Source organism: Pangasianodon hypophthalmus, chromosome 26 (genome assembly GCF_027358585.1).
Source record: "Pangasianodon hypophthalmus isolate fPanHyp1 chromosome 26, fPanHyp1.pri, whole genome shotgun sequence".
Classification (NCBI taxonomy): Eukaryota; Metazoa; Chordata; class Actinopteri; order Siluriformes; family Pangasiidae; genus Pangasianodon; species Pangasianodon hypophthalmus.
In genome coordinates this window covers 16,915,567-16,937,948 of record NC_069735.1, presented here as the reverse complement: position 1 = coordinate 16,937,948, position 22,382 = coordinate 16,915,567, and the positions used below count along the sequence as shown (strand labels likewise).

The 22,382-nt window shown below is 40.9% G+C and overlaps 2 protein-coding genes across 2 annotated transcripts; one reads left to right on the top strand and one right to left on the bottom strand.

Annotated features, from left to right (window-relative positions):
- Nucleotides 1–797: 797 nt before the first annotated feature.
- Nucleotides 798–6,387, top strand: LOC113537398 (zinc finger protein 750). Its single transcript, XM_026931856.3, has 3 exons — nucleotides 798–1,013; nucleotides 2,860–4,484; nucleotides 4,611–6,387. The coding sequence occupies exons 2-3, from the start codon at nucleotides 3,160–3,162 to the stop codon at nucleotides 5,287–5,289; spliced, it is 2,004 nt and encodes a 667-aa protein (XP_026787657.3). The 5' UTR covers nucleotides 798–1,013; nucleotides 2,860–3,159; the 3' UTR covers nucleotides 5,290–6,387.
- Nucleotides 6,388–6,413: 26 nt separating this feature from the next.
- Nucleotides 6,414–19,813, bottom strand: epn3b (epsin 3b). Its single transcript, XM_026931858.3, has 10 exons — nucleotides 19,560–19,813; nucleotides 13,576–13,901; nucleotides 11,780–12,149; nucleotides 11,376–11,479; nucleotides 10,682–10,768; nucleotides 9,885–10,008; nucleotides 9,563–9,739; nucleotides 9,371–9,469; nucleotides 8,866–9,132; nucleotides 6,414–7,691 (listed from the first exon to the last, which is right to left on the bottom strand). Exons 2-10 carry the CDS (start codon nucleotides 13,801–13,803, stop codon nucleotides 7,414–7,416), a joined length of 1,734 nt encoding a protein of 577 aa, XP_026787659.3. The 5' UTR covers nucleotides 13,804–13,901; nucleotides 19,560–19,813; the 3' UTR covers nucleotides 6,414–7,413.
- Between the last annotated feature and the right edge of the window lie 2,569 nt (nucleotides 19,814–22,382).

Genomic DNA, 22,382 nt, shown 5'->3' with positions numbered 1-22,382 from the left:
GATGTTTATTTTCTGACGTCTACATTATTGATTCAGTACAAAAAATTTTTAGATTCCAAACATTAGTTTTCTAGCACAAAATGAAATGTTACAGAAAAATGTTTGTATGTCAGTAAAGAAAGCAGCAGATTCCATAAGAGACACTTTTCAGATAAAAACATAATGAAGGCTGCTGGGTTTCGCTGCAGAAATAAGAAGCGAGTCGACAGTCAAAGTCTCCAGAAGAACTGTGGCTGCTTCTGCAAGATGCTCAGTAACACTTCCAGCTCATTTCCTTATAAAACTGCACACACTGCACCTCAGATACTGCTTTATTTATTTAAAGTGAAGGATCGTCACATTAAATATCGACTTTGTTTCATTTATTACTGTTTACTGCTCTTTATAGGATTTTTTTTAAAAGTACAAACATTTATTATCATTATTTTTGAAGGCATCTTTACTCTACAGCATTTCTTTGCACGTGCCTAAGACTTTTGCACAGTAATGTATTATAAATACAAACATATACCTCATATATTTGAGGTTTGTTCCAACATCCATGAGTCCACATGAGCTATCTGTAAATTTAAACATTAAGTTGATGTGTGTGTGTGTGTGTGTGTGTGTGTGTGTAAGAGAGAGAGACAGTGTGTCTGTACTTCAAGGTTTGGTGTTTGTGTGTATTTATATAAGTGTGTGTGTTTGCACTTTAGCTTGAGGCCCAGTTTATGTCAGGTGTGTCCACATAGCCTAAGGGCTCTTCAAACTGTTCTTAAACCACACCCCCGTACACACACATACACACACACACACACACACACTCAGGTAGACAGAGCCGGTTGTGCCGGTAGAGACAGAGAGGGAGAAATTTAGCAAAAGGCAACAGGTGAGTTTGAAGCATTGTGATGACAGAGGAGGTAGAAATCAGACAGAGATTTTTTTTCCTTTATGAAATATTCATAAAATAAAAATTACTTACTGTGCTTTACACGGAAGTGATCCCACATCAGAATTCTTCAACTTCTCAACAGGTAAGAATGCGTTTCTTTTTATAATTAATATTATTACTCATATTATTGTGTATAATTTATATCTCACTGGATTTGTGTATTAAAATGGTACGGGATCAAATTTGAAGGTGACGTGCCTCAAACCTTTTGTTTATAATCAATTTACCATTCTACACTCTTCTGAAACTTTTGTTCCAGGCTCATTTGCATAGTTTAGGCTTCTTAGCTTGCTAAATCCCTTCTACCTGGAAGGAACCCTATCAAAAAGGGAAACACTCTTAAGGGGTCTAGATTTAACCTTTTATTTATTTATTTATTTTACCATCAAGGTAAATATCATAATTTTAATACTAAAAATATTAAAATTAACATCCTACACTCTTTGAAAAAAAAGTTTTTTGAGGGTTCTTAGCTTGTTAATTGGTTCCCTCTGAAAGGAAAACACACTTAATCCACAGAGCTAGTAAAGGTTCTAGATTTAATCTTTAGAGTGTAATAGCAATATGTGCACCATCAAGGTTAATTTAATAAATACTAAAAGTACTTTATTCTATATTATGAATGTAGCTTTGTGATTGAACTATGCATACTTTGGGATAAGTATGTTGATACCTAGGAATACAGGTGAGGTACAGTGGGTGTGTTTGTAATGCAACTAATTATAATTCAATCTCAGTGCATGATAATTACTATAACATTGAACACAGACCACATAAAAGATCTCTAGTATTGTATCATCACACCCAAAGCTAATACTCGCAACTCTGCCCACATTTTGATAGCTGGCCATTGAAAGAGGTGTGACAGTAAGCACATCTGGGGCATCTGGGACAACCTGAGTGACAACTTCTTGTGAAAGAGTGTGACAGGGTGGAGAAAAGGAACTGGAACTGAGGATTGTGTGAGATAATAGGAACAAAAAAGTTACATGGTAGTGACTTTTTTGGGTGCTAGACTCAGATTAGTGCCAACTGTGAAACAACAATGTGAGATTTTGTCTGGATATATCTGTTAAATTAAAAAGTAAATAAATAAAGAAGCTAGTAAAATACTATTTCTGATAAGATAATACCTTTTGGAGTGGCATAGTGGTACAGCAGGTAGCGTTGTCTCCTCCCAGCTCCAGGGTCTGACCCTGTTTGATCCTGAGCTTATGAAGAGCTTCATATGTTCTCCCCATGTCGATTTCCTCTGGTTTCTCCTGTTTCAAACCCACCTTCTAAAAACATGCCACTAGGTGGATTGGCAATGCTAAATTGCTCCTAGGCATGAATGAGTCTGTGAATGTGTCCCTGGCATCCCACCCAGGGTGTATTCCTAACTCACATCCTGGGATACCGGGGATAGGCGCTGGTGCACTGGAATAATGCAGTTATTGAAAATGAATGAATGAACAAATTAATTGTAAAGCCCACAGCAAACTAACTGTAGTAAAAGCTGGAAACTCTGACAGAGGAAGATCCTGTACTTTTAAACAGGCCTCAGGCTGGTTTCACTTATGCAAATAACCCTCTTTAGTCTAAAGGCAAGGTGTAAAAACCAGCAAAGCTCTCATTTTCATAATTGCTGACACTGAGAGAGCAGATGTCTGCAGTCATCATTGTTTTGCTTCAGGCAACAGTTACCAGGACTAGCTGTCAGTCCCTGTGGTTCAAGTTTCAGTTGTGCTAACATATTTTATTCAGACAAACATGTTGGATAATGCCAGGTCTCACTTCATGAACACAAGCAGCTATTATTTTCATGTTTTGACAGAGAACAGTGTTGTGTTTTTTTTTTATTTAAACATAATGGAATGAGTTGAAATAATCTTTAAATTTCCTTTTCTTTCCTTATGTGATTTGGTTGATGTTTTTTTTTCCCAAAGTGGCTGACAACGGAGACACTACAACTGAGCAGTTGAGGGATAAAGGGTCTTGTTTAAGGACCCAATGGTGGCAGATTGGTGCTGGGATTTGAACTCACAACCTTTCAATCAGTCTCAACCACTGAGACACCACTGCCCTAGGTCACCTTTTGTGATCTGATGACCTTTTGTCACTGACTGGATATCTACACTCTCATGCAATCCAAGAAGATTCAGTCACTCTGAGAAGTATAAACCACCTTGTTTTCTTTATATATACACGCATCTACACTGCAATTTCCTCTCTTCAGCACCATCAAGATGACTGCCCCCGCTAAGGAATGGAAACCCAAGAAACCTCACTACATCCCTCGACCCCCAGGTAAACCCTTCAAGTACCACTGCTTTCAGTGCCCGTTTACCTGCAATGAAAAATCTCACTTGTTCAACCACATGAAGTATGACTTGTGTAAGAACTCACTTTCACTGCTTTCTAAGCAAGGCAAGATTTCCCTGAACACTGTTGATGAAATTAGCATGGCAACAGCTAACATAGAGGCATCAATGCAGAATAATGTTTCAGTGCAAGCCAATGATTTGAAAGAAATGACTACGGCCCAGCTGACAGATGACCACAAAGCCGGACCAAATGATGAAGGAAGGAATAACACACCTGAAAGAGTGTACTTACCTCAGAGAGATCCAGAACCAAAAATGAATGCAGATCTATTAATGACCAAAGCATCATCCAGGACTGATGAATTAAAAACTGCAGCATTGAGCAATAAGGAAGAACCAGGGGCAACAACACATACCTCTGCCTTTTCTCCTGTTTCAGCTTTTCAGGAAGACCCAACATCAACCATTCATCAATCATCGAAGTCCCTGCAACATCCGTTTCTTCCCGTAAACAACCCGATTCCTGTTCATAATTCATTCCTAATTGACTACAAACCCCAAAAGCATGCAAAAGAAACAGAACCTTTTTACCAAGGTCTGGAGTACCCTTCTTATGCTTTCCACTACAATTTATACCCTATACACTCTTCGTATTCACCCTATTTCCTTCGTGGTAATTACTGCAATCATCTCCCTTCCCCTCCACATTTTACTCCATACGTGATGGATGCGGTACCACCTGGCATCCACCCACTCTTATCAGGGCAACTTCTTCCCATCCACTCCATCCCAACAATCCCCAATCCCACATTAGACCAATCTTATGGATTCTACCATTCACATCCATCCCTTAGCATGTACCGCCTTCAAGACCAGACCCATCGTACCTCATGTTCTGCTCCAGAAATAGGCCAGTCTACTATGGCTGTACCTAGCAGTCATGGTCATGCAAGACCTGATCTTGATTCATACACCATGGCTCAAAGAGAATACTTACTCAGGCAGGAACCTGGGATCAGAGTAAGCCAACAAAACAAAGTTCAAATGAGTCCCAAACTTGGCTATTCTCCAACTGGGTCACCAGCTGGGCCAAATGCAAGAGATCACACCCAGAAAGACTCAGAATCCCAGAACTCACTGGATGTAAGTGAGATAGTGCCGCCACATGACCATTTGGAAGAGTATAAGACTAAGACACTCTCAGCTGAAGATGGATCCAGACAAGTCAGCTCCACACACTGGGAGAGGTAAAATATTAATATTTAGCATTCTTTATTTATAGAACAAAAAAGCATATTATCTGAAAGTACTATGCAATAAACTGACTAACACATTGTTTTACTCTCTTTACCTGGTAATAATTTGACAACAAGGCCAGCAGAACAAGAAGAAGTGGCAGATGATGATGTGGCCCCACTGAACCTCTCCAAGAAAGAGCCTGATTTTGAGTTTCCTTTAAACCTTTCTCTAAAACAAATCTCTGGTATCCCTACCTTGCAAACCCATATACAAGGTGAAATTAAAAACACCAGCTGGGGAATTACGGATGCCAATTCAGTGAAAGAAGAAAATGATGATTCCACAGATGAGCAAAAACAAACAGCTGCATTTGCATTGTGTCAGCTGGCCCAGTGGAATCTGTCAGAACAGACAGAATGCTCAGAGACAAGCACACACTTCAGCAAGTACACAGAGACTGGTGCTAATGATGGGCTGAACGACCATCAAATCAGCTCTACTTCACTTCATAACAACTGCATATCCAGTAATCCAGCAGTCATGCCAAACAAAATTTCAACCAAAGAAAGTGGCAAAACTGTATCTGATAGCACTGAAACAGACAAGACAAATTCTCCTTCTAAATTTTCTGATCCAGAAACTTCCCTGGATGTTAACTGCTCCACACCTCATCCTGACAGTACAACAGTCTTTCCTTCTGAACCCAAAACCAAAGGTCAAACAAAGGCCGGAAGACGTGGAACACAAAATGCAAAGAGGAGCAGAGACTCAGTTCCTAGCACTCGCATTCTAAGGAAAAGACTTCGCTGTTAATAGTTTCTAAATTGTAGCATTTGAGTGCAGGGCATTCAGAAAGAATGTAGAGCTAGACTTAATGTTCAGTGTTGTGTCTTTTTGCAAAGTTCCTGAAACTGAGGTCATCCAGCAAATGGAAAAGAAATCTCTAAACATGCAAAACAAAGAAAATTGTACCTTTTGTTTTCAATTTTTAATAAAAAAAAATCAATTTATACCAATATATTTATAAATGCTATACAAAATAAATAACCCATAATTAATTACCAACCAGTTTAGTTTATTTTACTATGAGTTTGGTGGATATTCTTACTTACTGTTTAACTACTTACTTGTACCTAACAAGGTTTAATAGCTACTGTCATAAGTCATAAAAGTCTGTCAAAAATCTCCTTATCTCTCACTTAAGCCAGAGCAGTGTTTAGTTTCATGCTTGACTGCACAAACCACACACACACACATACACACACACATTAGCAGGTGCACCTGAAACCTGCTAAACCGCAAACATCACATCATGCAGGTATGGACATGTTGGGCTACATGACCGTTGAGTTTCTGTTTCTCTCTCTCCCCTGCCCAGATAAGACATGACCCATGCTTACATATGTTATAGCAGCTATAAACATAATATAAACTATGAACTATATAGCAGCTTCCCTCACCAGCCTCTCTTTTTGCTCTTTCTTGAAGTTACTAAGACATAAAAAATGCAGCATGTCATATTACTAAGAAACCACAAACTATAAATTCCTCTGTCCTGAAGACTTTCCTCTATCGAATACTCTGACCTGTGTTAAAGTTACAGCTTTACCTCTGACTGTTACAAACCACTGACAGTGGAGACTTCTTTTATGACTGTTAAACAAATGTCTCCTTACAGAAAACTTTACTATATCAATGGTCGAAAATGTTTTTAATCCATTTATATGAGGCTTCCACCGTACCCGTGAACGGGTCTGTGAAAGAGCAGGTAATATAGAAATGATAATGTTTTAGTATGAACGCATTAATAAAAACCTGTGATATTCAGCTGCACTACTGTCAGAGCAAATTAATCAACGTTCTAATAAACCATGTGTAACACTGTTAAATGCAAATGACATTCATTTATTGTTACTTACTGACATACTGTATATCATGTGTGTCTTGATTAAATATTAACCTGGATGTATTTGTCTTACAGGATGCACTAAACTCATTCAGCAATAGCCAATAAAGCTTGTATTTATAAATAAATCAATATATTGTTCAACAGAAGAACAGCATAGGGTAGTTCAGCATTACAATATACTGTATAACCAGACAATGTTTGTCCATTCTTCTTTTTTATCCATCACTTTTCTTTTACTTAAAACTCTCCACATATAGACAGTTGCTTGTGAGCAGTTACATGGTTGTGCACGTTTTGGTTAGCAGGGCTCCTGAGGTCCAAGTTGTGTGGAGATGCCCCCCCTCCGGTACATTGTGGGCAAGCCATTGAGACAGGCACATGGTTTTGTGAGGAAAAGCCAAGGGTTACAATCAATGTTGGACCCTGAATAGGCAAGTATCCATAGACAGAAGGCAATAGAAAACAAGTGAGCTTTGTAGAGAAGAAAAACGGAGCATTAGTTCATGTCAGTATTCCTGAAATGTTGGTCTTAGCCTAGTTAAGACCAACAGAGCCTAGTTCTGCACACTTTGGGTCCGAGAGCATTGTGTCCTTTTGATTGACAGGTCCTATTGGTTGTGCAATGGGCAGAGACATGCTGATTGACAGCTAAACTCCATCTCATAAGCAGCACGTGACAGCTGAACTCCATCTCATAAGCAGCATGCTAGAGACTGTAGATGATGGAGTATCTGTTAGCACATCATTAAAGAGAATGGCAACTTAATCAGGTATTTAATTACCTTAAAACATTATTTCTGCAAATACCAAATTATTTATCCGCAAATTCATTGGTAAATTTTACTCTAAAGCCTAATGTGTGATTTTATTACATTCAGAGTGTGTCATTTTCAATATGCTAAATCCAGATTTGTCTGGTCACATTGAATTCAATTTCAGTGCATATTCCAGCATGTTTCACTTCAGCTCCAACTGAACATGTAGTTAACAGCCTTGGTTCTGATCTCTATCAAGTGATTTTTTGGCCATCAGAGAAAGGGATTGTTGCTGTGACTCTGGAGCTGGGGGGCTGTTTGGAGGCGGGGCATTGAAGAGAGGGGCAACAAGGGCTGGGGAAGGTTAGGGGGCAGGTCTGGAGGCTGGGGCATGGTTTGGGATGAGGGCAGGGGAAGAGAGGCACTGTAGGGAAGAGCACTGGGCAAAGCATGGCCAGGCAATGGGGAAGTGGAGTTTGGACGCATCTGATTCAGAGTCAGCCTGCGTTGGTCACAGTGGAACGGGTTAGTGGGTGAGGGAGTACTCAGACCTGAAGAGGAGAAACAAGAAAAAGAAGAGAATGGAAAATACTAAGTACTACATTTTCTGTACCTATTTGACCATTGTTATTTGGTAAAATGTCTCATTAACACTTATTATTTAATTTATTTCAGTCATCCTCTAATCCAGTCCCAGTCTCCATCTCATACCCAATCCAATCCTGGTCCCCATCTCATCACATATTATCCCAGGACCTGTCTTAGCTTCCCATTCTGTCCCAGTCTCTTTTATATTCCCTTTATATTCTCTTTATATTATGTTCTCTATTATAATCTAGTCTCAACTCCTGTCTCATCTCTCAGTCCAGTCTACTTCCTTTCTATTCCCCCAATTCAGTCCCAATCTCTGGTTCATGTCCCATAATCTAGTCCCACTCCACATCTCATATCTTAGTTTTGATTCTTTCCTTTACCCCCCTATTAAGATCCTGTCTCATCCTTCCTCATCCTAATCTAGTTCCACCTACTGAGCCATTGCCAATCCATATCTTATTCCCCAATCCAGTCCAAATGCTTGACTCATTCTCCAATCTTGTCAAATTCCGTCTCCATCCTCAATCCAGTCCCAGACGTTATATTATCCCTCAATCCATTCCAAGTCCCTATATCATCCTTTAATCCAATCCCAGTATTTGTATCTTCCAATCCCATCCCAGTCAATGTCTAGGCAACCAATCATTATCTTGTCAACCAGTATAGTCCTTGTCCTTGCCCCTGTCCCATCCCAGTTCCAATTCCTGTATCATCCCCATCCAGCCTTAATCCCTGTGTCATGACCTAATCCAACATCAATCCTTGTAACATTCTCCAATCCAGTCTCAGTCCCTATATAACCCTCCAGTTGTATCCCAGTTCAAATCTCATCCTCCAATCCAGTCATAATCCATGTCTTTCGCCTCGATCTTTCGTAGCCATTGTCTCAGCTCCAGGTCCAGTCCCTGTTTTAGGTTCAGTTTAAGTCTACTCCATCTCCATCACTAATCTTGCCTCCACAGCCTGACAGTACCACTTTGTGTACCAAAAGTGTTAATCACTCCTTCTCCAGATCAACCAATGAGCAGTCCTTAAGATTATTTTTTCTTAAATGTTCACTAAATGCATGTATTTGAGTAGATTGGTTATAAAGATCAAGTTTGTGTGTTTTTGTATGTGTTTGTGTCTAACCTGAGAGGAAGGGGTTCTTGCTCTTGGCCGGTATATTGGATGGGTTAAGCGTGTGTGTTTGTGAGTGTTGCTTTGAGGGAATGAGTGTGTCTAGGTTGATGAGTGATGCAGCCGTAGGGCCAAGAAAAGCCTCTGGTGTGCAGCACTTTCTAGGGGTCACTGGATCCAGTGGGGGGCCAAGATGAGAGTGGTCAAAGGTCACTGATCTTGCTTCAACTCTGCCATTTACCTGCCCACCCACCACCAAGTCAGCAAATGGGTCTATATCTGAAATAGAGAGACAAAAAAATCAGCCATCATGTACAGATAGAACTGTAAGTTATGCTCTTAACATATACAGTGATGTTGACTTGATCACTCAACAAATGGTAATTTAATGCTACATTTTAACGCCTTCTAATATGGCGATTGGGATTCAACCAAGGGGAAAGAAATTGCCTAATCAGCAAAAGCACATTACAAACACAAATGAAATGCAGGGCAGGCTCAGAAATAACAGTAGTACCTGCTGGACTCTCACAGCGAGGGCTGAACACACTGTTAGGTCGTTTGTCTCCAGGTTCCTCTTCCTCACGAATGGAAAATGGGTCAACTCCTGCTGAGGCTTTGTTACACCACACACCAGGTGTCAAATAAACACTGTCTTCATAGTTTGTGTGAAAGTGTATCTGCGGTTTTGTTTATTTTTGGGCAGTACCTGGACGAACTGGACTCCTCCAGGGTTGTTCTGCAGATTTTGATGTGGACTTGGTAGGCAGGGCCCCCCATGGGTCTGGTGGAGATTGGTTCGTAACCCAATGGTGATCTGGGCTATCAGAAGAGGAGTGGGGTTTCCAGGGACTACCAACTACAGGGGTACTGGTGTTAACCACAGCTAGAGAGAGTGTGAGAAATACAGAGAATGGTATAATCCATAATAGGGATTTTTTCTGGTTTCTTTCACTCATATTTAATATTCACATGAAACCAATAGATGGAAAACACACTATAAAAATGAGAAGATGAATTCAGCAACTTACCTACAGACTCCCAGGGATCAGAGGTTAAAGGGCAGGAGGGCTGAGCATCCCAGAGATCATCACTGGGTGGCTCTTCAGATTGTCCAGATGGTCCAAATATGTCGACCAGATCAATCATGGCTGACTGGAAGGACAAACAGGTCATAAGGCAGACAAACACACACCAGTAGAGCTGAGAATAGAGCTACAGAGAGAATAGACTTACAGAGAATCCTATTTGATTGAGTTCAGTGTCTGTCAGTTTCAGAGTCTAGCAAGACATTCCCTTGGCTTTTATTTCTGTTACTGAAATGCCCTCATCCACTTTCCCCTGTCTCATTCTAATATGATTGCTTTATTATCAAAAATTACTTTTGTTAGATGATTACTTGGTAGCCCATTGGATCAAGTCAACATCAATGAAAGTAGCACAGCCTTTAAAAAAACACTGTAAAACACTGTAATGAAATGAAATGAAATGAAGATAAAGCATGATTTGTTATGTCCAGATAAAAGCCATCCTTTATATATCTAGCAGCTTGTATAGCCTTATTATTTTATTTAATTAGCTGGTTAGCAAGATAGGTAATTCATTTGGTAGGTAGCGAGCAAGATCGATAACATTTTAGCTAGTTAGCTAGTAGATCAATATAAATATGATACATCGTTCTTCTGGCCAAGGTTGAATCCTGCTACCATTCATTTTGTGCTGCAAGTGCCCACAGATATGACAGATTGTTCATGCTTTTGAGAATGTAAGTTAATAAGGATTTGTTAAAGGTAGTAATGGAAAGAAGTGTGGATTGTTGTTCTTGTACCTCCCCAGGTCCAGATTCACTGCCTCTCCTGCTCTTGTCTACAGCTTTCTCAACTTGGGATTCGTCCTCTTGACCTCTGCGGTGCTCCTTTAGAAAAAGAAAGCAAACTTAAATTAAAAAAAAACAAGAACAAACAAACACTACACATATGCTATTTGAAAAGTAAGGAAAAAACACTGTGTTGTGCTGTTAATTAATAAAATAATTAAAGACTGAGTGGTGTGATAAAGCAGAGTTACTGTTACCCCCCAAAAGTTGATTATTTTCTATAACAGCATGTCTCAGTGTGTTTTATTCCTATTATACCACAGCAATTTGCTTTATTTCATCATAGCACCACAGCAATTTTTTATCAATTAAAGAACGTCATGTCATATCTTTTATCTTTTAACAGTTACATTTAATGTTGTGGAATGCCCCTGAAACAAGTTAGTTCCTGTTATCACCTACAATATTGCAGCTACAATCATCTATGCTATTGCAGCTACAAACAGTCCTTCCCTCGACAGCCTCTGTTTTTTTCTCTTTCTTGAAGTTCATATGGCAAAAAAGAGTCCTCCATCCACTAACACAGTGCTGGTAATATTCGAACCAATCTGGCTGTGTGTGTGCGTTTTAAGCGTGAGTGCAACACTGATAAAAGTTACATGATATAAGCATGAATGTTGGAGTATGCAGTGTGTGTGTGTGTTACCTCTCGGCTCATGGCAAGTGCCAGCTGTAGCTGCAGCTCTTCCTCTCCGCTGGTTTGAGGGCGAGAGTGCTCCAGATCAGAGGCTCTTGGAGATGAGGGGGATGCTGAAAGAGATTGACAAGAACTGGAAGGCAATATCACAGAGATATTGTATCTGTAGTGAAGTTGGGAAAAAGGGGGTAACCCACAGGTTTATCACAGCCCACTATTTATAAAAGGATTGTGGTTATGTGCAGGATTGTGCACCATTATAGAGTTATCTAACAGCCTAGTTAGCCAAGTTTAAAATTAAAGTGACACAGAATGTTCTGAAACAGCTAAATCACAAACACTAAACACACAACTATATACAGTAGCCAATGAACTTTATATGCTAGCTTAGGTTTCCCATACAGACCACTCACAGGTAAAGGAGGATGGAGATCCTCTGGAGCGACTGAACTCCTCTCCATACAGCGCTGCCATGCTCGGCTGGCTGCTCCTCCTGCTCGGGTATGAAGGAGGCACTGTACCTGACCCTCCACCTCCTCCTGCGCTTGCTAACCGCTCTTTGGTCTTGAGCGCTAGTGCTCTCTCGTGTCTGAGCCTGTCCTCATCCCTGAGCAATGCCACCAGCTGCTTGGCCTTCTCACGTACATTCACACCCTGATCGCGCCCGTCCCGGTCCACGTACTGAAAGTCACGCAGCGTCTGGATGGTGAAGGCATTTTCACGGCACTGCTGCGCTACACGCTCCGAACCCGTCTTAGCCAAGTAGTCAAGCAGGGTCAGGGCCTAAACAAAACAAGGGGCCTAAGATGACAAGTGGCTAGCATGGTCCCATTTTAAACCAAATGACAAATAAAAATAAAGCTGATGAATGCAGTTTGCATTGCCCCTTTTACAGCTAACATTTGCCACTTTTTGGCTGCTATATGTGTGTACTGATAACATAATGATGATATACACCGATCAGCCATAACATTATGACCACCTGCCTAATATTGTGTTGGTCCCCCTTTTGCTGCCAAAACAGCCCTGACCCATCAAGGCATGGACTCCACTAGATCCCTGAAGGTGCGCTGTGGTATCTGGCACAAAGACGTTAACAGCAGATCCTTTAAGTCCTGTAAGTTGCGAGGTGAGGCCTCCATGGATCAGACTTGTTTGTCCAGCACGTCCCACAGATGTTCGATTGGATTGAGATCTGGGGAATTTGAGGCCGAGTCAACACCTTGAACTCTTTGTCATGTTCCTCGAACCATTCCTGAACAATTTTTACAGTGTGGCAGGGCGCATTATCCTGCCGAAAGAGGTCACTTCCATTAGGGAATACTGTTGCCATGAAGGGGTGTAACTTGGTCTGCAACTATGTTTAGGTAGGTGGTATGTGTCAAAATAGCATCCACATGAATGCCAGGACCCAAAGTTTCCCAGCAAAACATTGCCCACAGCATCACACTGCCTCCGCCAGCTTGCGTTCTTCCCATAGTGCATCCTGGTGTCATCTCTTCCCCAGGTAAACGATGCACACGCACCCGGCCTTCCACATGATGTAAAAGAAAATGTGATTTATTGGACCAGGCCACCTTCTTCCATTGCTCCGTGGTCCAGTTCTGATGCTCCCCTGTCCATTGTAGGCACTTTTGGCAGTGGAACGGGTCAGCATGGGCTCTCTGACAGGTCTGTGGCTACACAGCCCCATACACAGCAAGCTGCGATACACTGTGTGTTCTGACACCTTTCTATCATAGCCAGCTTTAACTTTTCAGAAATTTGTCCTACAATAACTCTTCTGTGGGATCAGACCAGACAGACTAGCCTTCACTCCCCACATGCATCAGTGAGCCTTGGGTGCCCATGACCCTGTCGCTAGTTCACCGGTTGTCCTTTCTTGGACCACTTTTTGTAGGTACTAACCACTGCATACCGGGAACACCCCACAAGCCCTGCCGTTTTAAAGATGCTCTGACCCAGTCATCTAGCCATCACAATTTGGCCATTGTCAAAGTCTCTCTAATCCTTACGCTTGCCCATTTTTCCTGTTTCCAACACATCAACTTGACAGGTGTTATTGTAACGAGATAATCAATATTATTCACTTCACCTGTCAGTGGTCATAATGTTATGGCTGAACGGTGTAATTATATTGGTACAGCTATAGACATAACTATTAAACATCTATAACAATATAATAAGCATGTTATATGCATATTATGACCTTGTAGACGTGCCTCCAGTTCTTGCCGTGATCATTGAGGCGTTTCCACACCATGGCCATGACCTCACTGAAGGCAGCTACACTAAATGTCAGCTCGGCGATCTCCGACATCAGAGAGCTGGACGGACCCCAGGGGTCGTTGGAGGTCGCCTCGCGCACTTTCACTTCAGCCTCCGAGTAGTTGTGTACAATGTTCTTCACCTGCCGGCGCAGGGCCGAGGTTGTCATGGCTACGGCAGGTGTGTGTGTGAGTGAGTGTTGGTGGTTCTTTATTTTGTAGAGTGGGATGAGTGTGACTCTAATAAGGCTCAGAATCAGGAGTGTGTCTGCAGGAAGAGAGAGATACAGATAGACAGAGAGGTGTTGCATTAAAATTGATCTCTGTGTGTCTAGAGATAATTGAGGTCACAGCTGATTAAAATTACATGAGCGCATTCATATATTTCTCCCTCCTTTTTCTGCAGCAGGATGAGATCAAGTTTCTCTTTTGGGACTTATGTATAATTAAACAACCCGCTGCAGCTGCCACTTTGTACAGAACAACACCAGGACAGGAAGTGTGACAGGAAGTAGGTCATGAAGAAATAGTGTCCATGTGCCAATATTCCCATTCACTAGTGGTGACTCACTGATGTTTCATGTAAAATTCATAGTAAATCCAGTGAGTGGGAATGATTTAGTTGGGTTTCATGCTAATGAATGTGTAATGAAAGCTAGAGGCAGTAACTCCTTATCATAACTCTGAACCTCAGTTTAAGCTTACACTATTAGAATCTCAGTCTCTCATGAGAACTTCATACAATTTTCAAAAGACAAGTGTGACGCATTTGGATTTCGATAAACATCATGAAAATGAAGTCATAAGAAAAGATACAAGAGCTAATTCTGCCCCCAATCCAGCCCCTAACTCCGCCCCAAATCCTAACCTTCATAACCTTTTGTACAACTTCAGTTGTGTGAACTGTTACCCTTCAGAGCGTTAAACCCACCAACTGGATAATAGAAAACGGTAACTGTTCTTTGTGCTTGTGTGCTTGCATGATGGTCTAACATCAGTATACTACAAAGCTCCAAGTCTAGTTTTAGTCACTGCAGTAGACACACACACACACACACACACACACACAGGGCAGCTACCGTTTTACATCATGATCTGTCACTATGGCGACAATGGCCCACAGGGAGCAGGTTGGAAATGAGGAGACAGGGTTGCCCCATATTTTACTGAAGCCCACACACACACACACACACTTCTCTCTCTCTCTTTCTCTCTCTCTCACACACAGACACAAATTCTTGTATTGGGGACCAAATGGTCTCAAAATTGCTGCAACATGACACAGACTGTTGATTTTATTTAGTATTAGGAAGAGGTCATGGTAAACGTCACAAATAAACACTCAAACCCTACACACACACACACACACAGTTCCATAAATAGAGCCAACAGTAAACTGGTGATGATTTACTTAGTATGACTTGATTGTAGAACCATATTATTGAATAATTCTAATCTGTACAGTGGAGTAAGCGTACACACGGAGTGGAGCTTATTGCCAACATCAACACACACACACACACACACACACACACACACACACATAAACAGAATCTCATTTTCTATATCACATTTCATTCATTTCCACTCAGTGACATAAATCATCTCGATAACCAGCAGCCCAGGAGGATTATGGGATGAAAGATGAGGCTGCCATAATTCATCATCTTGTCTCTCTAAAAGTCGGGAAAACATCAAACTTTCCCAGGTGATAAAATTTTCCATAACATTTCCATAATAATTCCATAATAGTTTATTATTTATCACAGTGTATGGCGTATCACAAGTAGTTAATGTTTTTAACCTTGAAGTTGCAAATATTGTTACTGAGAACAAGATTAATTATTCTTCACTCGTAGCTCAAGGTAAGAAAATATGTCGAAAGTGCAGACTCTAAAACTGTTTGTATGGATTTAGTTACTTATTTAGTAATAAACCAATTATAGCAAGTGATGCATTACTAAATAAAACTTAATTATTAATTAATAATCTTTATAAATTAATGGTTTATACTTGGATAAAGCTTTAAAATAAAATATAAAAATTACATATGATGTATTAATATTTTAGAATAAGATTAACAACCTTATAACAAAGTGACATTTATAAAATACTTAATAATAATAATAATAATAATAATGCAACAGTAAAAAATTATTCTTTATAAAGCAGTGGGACTCTAGTTCTAATGGAGGCATGGAGGACGAGGGAGCACAGGAAGACTCCAGAGTCATCACAAATTTACACACTATCACCTTTCTGCTGAGCAATGGTATGTTCCCTCTCTCCCTCCCTCTCTCTCTCTCTTTCTCTCTCTCTCTCTCTCAGTGCATTCTGCATGCTTTATTGGTTTGCAGGTTTGCATAATAATGGTGTATTTACAAAGCTCTGTGTGTGTGTGTGTGTGTGTGTGTGTGTGTGTGTGTGGTAAATAGTAGCTAACACGCCATCATATCTATCATGTCTTCTGGTATTTTTCTAAACTGAATAAAGACATTATTAATAATATAATAATTAATTTAATTGCTCAGAACTGGAATATCTTTCAATATAACTTACATATAAGTTTCATTTTAGCTCATTTTAGCTCCACTCTCAACTTAATCCCAATTTCAGACCCTTATTGTAACTCCACCCCTCATCTGAACCCCGTCCCTCATTGTAACCACTCCTACCCCTTAATCCTCACCTTAACACCCTTACCTTAGCCCCACCCCTCATTGTAACCACACCCACAACTGAACACCTTTACCTTAGCCCCACCCCTCATTGTAACCACACCCACAACTGAACACCCTTACCTTAGCCCCACCCCTCATTGTAACCACACTCACATCTTAACACCTTTACTTTAGCTCCGTCTCTCATAATAACCATACCTTTACCTTAACATCTTTACCTTAGCCCCACCCCTCATAGTAACCACACCCTCACCTTAACGCCTCTCCCTTAGCCCTGCCCCTCATTGTAACTATACTTCCACCTTAATCTTCATCCTGTCCTCCGCCGATAGAGCAAATGCTTTTCTGTTGCGCCACTCGGGAGCCAACACGGAATTAAGATAACGCCATTATCTTAACCCTGCCCTAACTCCCTCATTTTAACTCTATCCGTCTCCATAATCTTGCCTTCACGAAAACCCCACCATTCACTGAAACCCCACCCTCAACTTAATCCTCTTCTTTACTCTGCCCCTTTGTCTTAGCCCCGCCCTTCGGCCTAACTCTGCTATGACATATAACTGATCATTAGTACGTAATTACTCTTAAGTAATAAAACAATCAGGATTTCACATTTGACCCTAAACTTCACTCTCTGTATACACTGCACTTCAGTTCAGCATTATTACAACAGCTTAACACACACACACACACACACACACACACACTCGGGTATTAGAGTGGACAGCCAATATGGATCTATTCTGAGAGGAAGGACACACACACACACACACCTATGAAAATGGAAATACCTTCAAGGGCAACACTGCTTAAAAACAGCATGCACTCAGAAGCATCAGTGTCTTCTACACAAACACACACACACACACACACACACACTCTCTCTCACACACACACTCACACTCTCTCTCTCTCACACACACACACACAGAGCTCAGAGATTAAGTCATAGCAGAGGTGCTGACTGTTCACTTTTTCTTCTCTTGTATCACACAGGGAAAGAAATCACAACATTCACTCAACCCTGTTACCTGAAGACATTCACCCCTAGAAATAAATATTTAAAATATTCCACAAGTCACAGCTAATACAATCAGTGTGAATTTGCATCATCCACATTTCCTGAAGTTCATGAAAAGAAGAAACTTTCTCTTATTCTCTTGTTGTTTTTTCTATATTATTGTTGACATTGTGAAAATGACTGATGAGCTCATTTGAAAGTACAACTCCAGATTGAAAAATTCTTTAAAAAAAAAAGATTTTAAGTATATCATTAAAATGTCCCTAATGTCACTATGCTGTTAGCATGAATGGCTAGTTAGCCACATTTTTGTCTCTTTGCTAAATAAAAACCACAATCATTTATTTATTTTCAACTCCGTTAATCATACTCTAGTGGTTGGATTTGACTCTACCTCCTATCTAAGGCCCTGTTTACACCTGGCATTAACATGCTTCCTGGGGAATCAGATCACAAGTGGACAGTCGAGACGCATAGCCGTTCACACCTGGAATTATCAATGTGTCTCCAGTCACCACTTGTGATCAGATTTCATACATCATTTCCCTGGAGAAAGGCTGTCACGCACATTTATTACATCAGTCTTCCACTGCATTTATTTTCAGGCAGAAATGTCCCGGGAATCATATCTCATGCACCTTTAGGGCTGTTTGAAAAGTTTAAATCACATAGTCTGCTAACGAAACTTAGAAATGAATGAGAGATGAGACGACGAATGAAGCTATGAAAAGCAGCTGCTTTTGTCTCTGCTGTTAGAGAGTCGTTTTTATCCATTAGCCTAGCGGCAGAGAGCTCTACCGTTCAGCGTGATTTCCAAACAGTCTCTCAGCGATTAGATATTTTCCGGCCAGGGCAATGACCCAGTCCATCAGGTGGTCCTTCGTTGCTGTCAAGGAAGCATTGAGACACATTTGTTTTCACACTACATATGTGATGTGGCCTTATGTGTCCCAGACCTCCAAATGTGGTTTGAGTGACTGAGTCACAATGTGTCTTCGAGACACATTTGACCCCGTTCACACTAGTACTTAGCGCTGACCACTTTCAATCCGATCACCTAAGACGCATGTTAATATGAGGTGTGAACGGGGCCTAAGTCACTTTGATGAAACACTGTGTATAAGGCAGGAGTACACTTTGCATGGGACATGCGCATTACAAACACATAAACACCCGTCTACTCCTAGTAAATTTTGAGTAGCTAATCCACATTCTAAAAGAAATGAACTAATTTACTAATTCCCACAATCAGCAACATCACATAAGAAGCTTTACTGACCATTGAGTCATGATGATCTGGCAAACAGTAGTCTACTGATAGAAGTCTACTCATGGAGATGAGCAGTCGAGGGTTAAATACTCAAACTTATGGACAACTACCAGTCTATCACTTCTTAAACATCTGGTTAATCGTTTTATTCTAACAGTAGACAGTGGATGGGCTGACCTGATCTTGGACTTAATGCAAACTAGCTGTTATCAATATAATTCATCTAACCACATATTACTACTTGTACATTTCCATATTTTAATTCATTTATAATATGCCTAATGCTTGTAAAAACACACCGTGTGTAGTGTTACTTTTTTCCAACATGACACCTATGTGGTAACTAATCAGTAATTCATCCTTTTACTTAAAATCTGTAGATTTGGCAACCCTTGTGGTCATCTATGATGAATTTTTGTCTGAAGAGTCACATTGAAAAATACATCAGTGGTTTGATTAGTGGATCTCCTGAGTTTAATATGGCATGAACAGGAAAACACTAAACTGTAAAGTGCTGGAGTGACTAAATGGAACTGTGTTCAACCACAGCTACCAGGCCCCTTGGAGCCATACGGACAAAACACACACACTCCCACACACACATAATGCCTCCACACACAGTCACATTTCCTGAGTCAGAGTAGCTGTTCTAGGCAGGACTTACAGAGCCCGCGTGAGATCACCGCACGCGCATGGCTGCAGATACTGGATTACCATAAACGCCTCTGACCGTTTGTAGGCCCCTCATCAGAGCAACACCTCCATCACACATGCACACACACACACACAATCACAAGAGTCACACACATACACACTCTTACACAGTGATTGACTGAATCTACCCAGTGTGTTATTCTATAAATATTACACAATGAAAATCCCTGCAGCAAATGCAACGGCACAGAATACATTACTGCATCTGTCTCTCTGTCAGTCTCTCTCTTCCTCTCTTACCTCCAGCATCGCTCGCTCTCCTCTGTGTGCTTCAGGATGGAGTGCCAATGTGAGGGACCTAGATAGAGAGAGAGAACGAGCATGCGATGCTCTGATCCATAACACGCGGCACTCCAGCAAAAAAAAAAAAAAACCACCCTACTCGTCACTCCTCCCTCGGGTGCAGCATTTTGCTTGTAAAAACGGAGAGAACCTGGTGCATCGCACCCTCATGCTTGCTTACGCAGCGTGTAGGGGAGAAAAAGAGAGAGAGAGAGAGAGAGAGAGAGAGGGATGAGATGCAGTTAACCCCTTCTTCCCCAGTACAACCACTCAACCACTGAATGAATAACACAGAAGAGGCCAAATACTGCTGCTGCTTATGGACACAGGTTATGTGTGTATTGTTGTGGTGCCATATGATGCAACACACTGTGATTCAATAACAAAAAAAAAATCCTTTTTAATCATTTGTTTCAACACTGGTAGTGAGAATGGAATCTAAGAGGCATAAATCAACAACCAAGCACACACTACAGAAAGGAAATCTCCTTTAATAAGCTTTCTAAATCCTAAACACTCGACATAAAACGAGCTGAGTGTGTGGTACCTCTGTTTGTCAATACGGAGACATCAGGATCCACCACTGGTCAATACACATAAATATGGAAGCCGCTGTACTGATTCGACTCGCATCTGTCTATACACCACTAGTATGAAACCAGAGTGAGTGTATGTATAATGTCTTGATACCTTGTTTGTGAGATGTTCACGCCTGTGATTTTGGTGTTCCTGCAAGACACTAGTGAATATTTCATAGATTTCAGCTGCCTATTTGATATGTAATGTTTCAGAGGCATTCTTTTTTCTTTTTTTTTTTTTTGCTTTTTTTGCTTTTCAATATTTGGTATGTTAAGGCTTGATTGTTTCAGTAGTCCAGCATCAATCACCATTGTTTAAATGTTGAATCTATGTGCAACAGGAGATTGAACCATTTGCTTCTTTCGGAGGGAAGTAGAAGGCTGTGTGGTTATTGGGACCTGGGGTAATAATTCCAAAAAGGAAGTGAAATTCATTTTAATAATTATTAAAACGTATAAGGACACAGAGGATATGGATTGTGAGGATCTGGTAGGGAAGGAGGTGAAACTTGTGGTGTTTTGATTTTGGATGGGCTGGGTATGGAGCTGGTGATTGCAGGGATGGGTTAGGGATAGAGACAGGACTTATGAGGTGGGTAAGGGATAGGGATAGGAGTTACAAGAATGGGATGGGGTAGAGACAGGACTTGCGAGGATGGGTGAGGGGTAGAGACAGGACTTACGAGGATGGGTTAGGAATAGAGATGGGTCTTCTGAGAATAGGAAGGGAATGTAAATGGGTTGGGAGGATGGGATAGGGATAGAAACGAGACTTTTGAGAATGAGGTAGTGATATAGATGAGATTGTAAGAATGGAGAGGGGATGGAGACGAGACTTGTGAGGATGAGGTAGGGATATAGGTGAGACGTGTGAGAATGGAGAGGGGATGGAGATGGGACTGGCGAGGATGTGGTTGGGATGGTGTGAGGGACAGTTACAGGGACGGGGCTAGAGACAGGGCTTGTGAACATGAGAATAAGGGATGGAAGTTCTGCAACTCTAGGCCAGGTATTCAGCGTTCTTCACCAGTTCATTTAGGCACTTTCAGACTGTTTGAGGTCTCCAAAAACTGGTTTGAAAAACAGTTCTATTGTGTAATGTGGAAAGAGCATGAATGATTGAGGAAACAGAGTTCATGGAGATAGAGGGCTATTTACAGGCTTTCTCTATTTCTAGCATCTCTAGTGTTGCCATACATTAGAGTAACACGATGATGCAGGATGCAGATCTGGGTGTGTATTTGTTGTGAGTGTGCACTATGATAAATGGCAGAGAGAAATGTTTCAGTTGCTGTTCTGTAGGTTTTCTTGGATTTGCTGAGCTTCCTCGAGCAGATCTCCAAGAGAATCAATCATGTTCTCCATAAGGACATACACCTAAAACACATAAAATATCACAGTTTATCATTATTATCTCAATCACCTTTGTATGGTGTTAGCTAGTGCAGGTTCACATGTAACTCTCTTTATCTGTTCTATGTGCCTCTATCCTAGTGAAGGAGGCATGGCCTCTATCCTTGTTAGTCCCAGTCAAGGAGGTGTGGCCTACATGCCTGTCAGGCTCAGTGAAGGATGTGTGGCCTGTGTGCCTGTAAATCACAGTGAAAGAGGCATGGCATGTGTGTCTATCACTCCCACTGTGCCTGTCAGTCTGAGTGAGCAAAGCAAAGCTAACTTCTTTGTTTTTAAATTGAAACTGAGTTGTTTGTAGTAAGAGAGCTACTGAAGAGTCTCATAAGGAGAAATGAACACCCCTAATAAGTGGAAAATATGAAATATGTATTAGGTATATGCTTCTATTATAAACTGAAGAGGTCTCTGCTCTGTGGAGAGCTGCAACAAAACAAAGAGCTCAGAGAAGCATCTGCTGAATTAATCAGATATGAGAGAGAGAGAGAGAGAGAGAGAGAGGGAGAGAGGGTAGGCGTGTTGAGATCATGTGTGTGTACGTCTATGCAGGTAAATGCATTGTTAAATCATTGTTGTTAATTAAAAGACGTATTTAATCCAGTATAAAAGCTGTAATTTAGTATGATCATGACTATAAATCTACTCTCAACTGAACTGAGAGGAGGGGAAGATTAAAGCAGAGAGAGGGAAAGAAAGACACTCAGAAAGAGAAAAGGGGGTGGGGGAGGATGGCTATAGGTTTTTAACGTAAACTAGTGATTCTTGATTCAATACTGAATGGTGCATTAGTGTC

Coding starts and splice junctions, on each gene's coding strand:
- LOC113537398 (XM_026931856.3), top strand. CDS start 3,160: ATGACTGCCCCCGCTAAGGAATGGAAACCCAAGAAACCTCACTACATC. Junction 4,485..4,610: donor AGCTCCACACACTGGGAGAG/GTAAAATATTAA, acceptor TTTGACAACAAG/GCCAGCAGAACAAGAAGAAG.
- epn3b (XM_026931858.3), bottom strand. CDS start 13,803: ATGACAACCTCGGCCCTGCGCCGGCAGGTGAAGAACATTGTACACAAC. Junction 10,009..10,681: donor GTGAATCTGGACCTGGGGAG/GTACAAGAACAA, acceptor TTGTCCTTCCAG/TCAGCCATGATTGATCTGGT. Junction 9,470..9,562: donor GAGGAGTCCAGTTCGTCCAG/GTACTGCCCAAA, acceptor GGTGTAACAAAG/CCTCAGCAGGAGTTGACCCA.